Below are 3789 nucleotides of genomic sequence, written 5' to 3'. Positions count from 1 at the left end.
GGACTTTATTTATCCCTAAAAATATCTTACATAATGGGCAACTGAGGCATATAAAAGAAGGTGTTTCAGGAGGGACACTCACACACTTCTTCTAGCACTACTACTACTACTACTACTACTACTACTACTACTGCTGCTGCTACTGTTTTAGACAGTCAGAGGGTAATAAGTATGAGGGTCATCATCCCACTGCTGGTGCTGCTGTTCTCCATGTGTGGAGCTCAGACTCAGAGCACCCAGACTGAAGTTCAGACAGAGAGCCAGAGCACTGGGGCTGCTGCTGCTGCTGTGGTCACTACCCAGCTGGACGTCTCTACTGAGCTCAGGGAACTCAGAGACATGGTGGTGGAGCTGAGAGTGCTGCTGACTGTCACCCAGAGTGAACTACAGAAAATGGAGGCTGAAAATGCAGCTGTGAAGACTGAAGTGATGAACCTAAAGATGGAAAATGCAGCACAAGAGACAGAGTTGGCCGTACTGAAAATCAGACTGGCCGCCACCGAGACTGACATGGAGCACGTGAAGGAAGACACTGCAGCACAAGAGACCAGACTGTCTGCCAGTGAGACTGAGGTGGAGAACCTGAAGATGGAAACTGCAGCGCAAGAGACCAGACTGTCTGCCAGTGAGACTGAGGTGGAGAACCTGAAGATGGAAACTGCAGCGCAAGAGACCAGACTGGCTATCACTGAGACTGATGTAGTGAATCTGGAGAAAGAGATCACAGATCAACCCAAGGTGGCATTCTCAGCAGCTCTGCCTGACTCAGGATACATAGAGTCTGGGAATACTGAGCTGAACTTGGTCTTCACTAAAATCATCACCAATATTGGACAGGCCTACAGCAGCACAACAGGCTTCTTCACAGCTCCAGTCAGGGGAGTCTACTACTTCAGATTCACTGTCAGGGATGACCTATCTTCACGCTATATGAGTATCATGATGTATAAGAATGGAGAGCAGGTCATGCGATTAGGAGAGTATGATACTGATGGAATGCCCTCCTATCTGTCCAGTGGTGCTACTCTGCAGCTGGAGGAGGGAGATGTAGTTAACATGCGACTCCCTGCAGGCTACAGGCTCTATGATAATGCTAATAATCTCAGCACCTTCAGTGGCTTCCTGCTCTTTCCTCTCTGAATGGAACACACTGCACAACATGATAACCCTTGTGTGTGACATGTGCTACAATTGCCTTGCCTTGCCTTGCCTTGATGCTGACAAGTCAGTAATAAAGTACAAATGATTAAGAGCAACCAAATTCTGTTCTTTTTAGTTTGTTTCCGAGGTGTGTGTGTGAGCGATCTTATAGCGATATTGATTAAGTGTGTATGAAAACAGCGCACGTCTATTTTGCTTAGAAAAAGCAGGTGTAATCCAAATTGCGGTTCAATGCGTCTATTAGAAAAACTTTTAGAGACAGCTGAATCAGTATTCACAGCATCAGTTTTCTTCATTGTACTATGTAAAAAGCAACCTTAACTTTCATTTGCCTTTCTAATATCGTATTGTCTCTTTCACGACATACACTTCCCAATCTGTTAGACCAAGTATTAAGTCATAGCCCTAGTCTACGTGCAGTAAATAGTTCAAGTATTTTTTTAGCAGGACTGCTAGTCCTACTCTGTCTGTCACTGCTCGTTGACATCTTTGTATCATGATCATGATTGCTAAACTTTGATTATTTTTAATGTTGCAATATTCAACTGCGCTTGTGACTCAGCTGTGCACACGCAATTGGCGTTGTAGAGGGGGCGAGGACGGGCAGTGATGAACGCTGTTAACGTAATGAAGTGACAGCTTTGTAAATTCCATGCAATATAGCAAAGCACTGCGTTCGCATTCTGCCCATGAGACTCGGTATTGGCACTTTCTTAGTGCATCTGGCCCTGAGAATTTTGACAAATCATTAACATATTACCTTTACCTGATTATGAGCAAAATATTTGTTGATTACACACATTAATAATAAAAAAAAAAAGAACAAATACAAGAATACTGCAGTCTAAGTAAAACTGGGAGTCAGACCAACATCCTCACTGCAAATAATGTTTTTGATCTGTCTGCTTCACGCACACACACGCACACACATGCACACACACACACGCACGCACACACGCACGCACACTTACACACAAGCACAACACACACACACACACACACACACACACACACACACACACACACACACACACACACACACACACACACACACACACACACACACACACTCTCAGTGTCAGTGTTGTGTGAAGCGTGGGGAGACAAGGGACCCAAACATGCCTTCTCCAGTGGCCTAGCCCAGAACACAGGGACAGATATCACCCCCACTGCCTTCTCCAGTGGCCTAGCCCAGAACACAGGGACAGATATCACCCCCACTGCCTTCTCCAGTGGCCTAGCCCAGAACACATGAGGACAGATACCAGCAGGCCAGATGTGCTCCTTTTACTCTTCTAACTACTGTAGATCTGGGTTACACTCTATCAGCTACAGTATGCAGGAGGAAACTAAGGACATATATACACTCTTAGAAAAAAAGAGTGCTATTTAGAACCAAAAATGGTTCTATTCCATGCTTCATATACACCCATAAATGGCAACCATAAATGCTTCTTTAAACCATTTTGAGGAATTCATCAAAGGAGCCCCTAAGGGTTCTTTAAAGTCTGCATGGTTCTATAGCACCCCAAGGACCCTTTTTTAAGAGTGTAGCTATCCCCTGGAAGGGAGCTATAGCCATAGTGTCCTCCGGTACGGCATAGTTGATAAAGTGTAACCCAGGGGTTCAAATCTACGACCCGGGAGTCTGATCCAACACAGCAGCAGGTTTACAGTAATACGCCGTAAACGGGCACAAGCACTCTTTTAGGGCCTGTGTCAACCAATCACGTTGTTTGTGCTGATAGCGCCCTCAACCTCATTTTCAGAACGCTTTTAACAATAATAAGTGTTTATTGTTGCTAGGTGACAGTCGTCAAGAGAGAAGTGACATTGACGAGCCCGGTGCTGTTCTAAAAGTTGAACAGATTTGAACTCTGAGCGCTCTGAGCGCTGCGGAAAAATACGGTCAGCGCCGATGATGGCATTTCTCCACCAAGGGCGCCGAGCGCTGTACACGCTGAACTTCATAGGATTTGTATTAAAAACAACCGCCATCGGCACAAAAACAACAACAACAAAAACAAGATTGGTGGAGACAGGCCCTTATATAGTTTCTTTTTCTCATTTAGTGCGGTAAACAGGCCCGAACACTCTTTTCTTACACAGTTTCTTTTCTCATTTAGAGGGGTAAACAGGCACACATACTCCTTTAATACACACCAGTTTTTCATTCAGTGTGGTAAACAGGCCCAAATGTGTATCTCCGTGGTGATCAAGCCCGTAGTGACATCAGAGATGATGTGTGAGTCTGGTCAGGGGTGACAAAAGCAACAGCTCACTCTGATGCTATCCAGCTGCTCCAATAGAAAAGCATTGTTGCTATGTGCAGCCTGCCTAGTTTTACACGGAATATGGAATAGTTTAATTTTGTATCTTTTTTTGTCTCTAATAGAAGCACTTCACAATATCTAACAATGTTACATGACGCTGGTTGAGAAATGTGAGAATTCCCCTCTAAGGTTAGTGTTAGTGTGATTGCCCATAATCCCCATAACAAACATTGGATTGGAACCAGTCTCTCTCTCTCAAGTCCATATCTCTCTCTCTCTCTCTCTCAAAACACACACACGCACGCACACAAATGCTCACACACACACACACACACACACACACACACACACACAC

At 44.8% G+C, this 3789-nt stretch overlaps 1 protein-coding gene across 1 annotated transcript; it reads left to right on the top strand.

The window, feature by feature from the left end:
* Positions 1–339: 339 nt before the first annotated feature.
* On the top strand, positions 340–1140 carry LOC134079002 (complement C1q-like protein 2). Its single transcript, XM_062535166.1, has 2 exons — positions 340–519; positions 667–1140. Exons 1-2 carry the CDS (start codon positions 340–342, stop codon positions 1138–1140), a joined length of 654 nt encoding a protein of 217 aa, XP_062391150.1.
* Positions 1141–3789: the final 2649 nt, after the last annotated feature.

The sequence above is a fragment of the Sardina pilchardus genome, chromosome 4 (assembly GCF_963854185.1).
Source record: "Sardina pilchardus chromosome 4, fSarPil1.1, whole genome shotgun sequence".
In the NCBI taxonomy this organism is placed as follows: Eukaryota; Metazoa; Chordata; class Actinopteri; order Clupeiformes; family Clupeidae; genus Sardina; species Sardina pilchardus.
The sequence above is the reverse complement of the archived record's forward strand: the minus strand, read 5'-3'. Positions and strand labels throughout refer to the sequence as shown.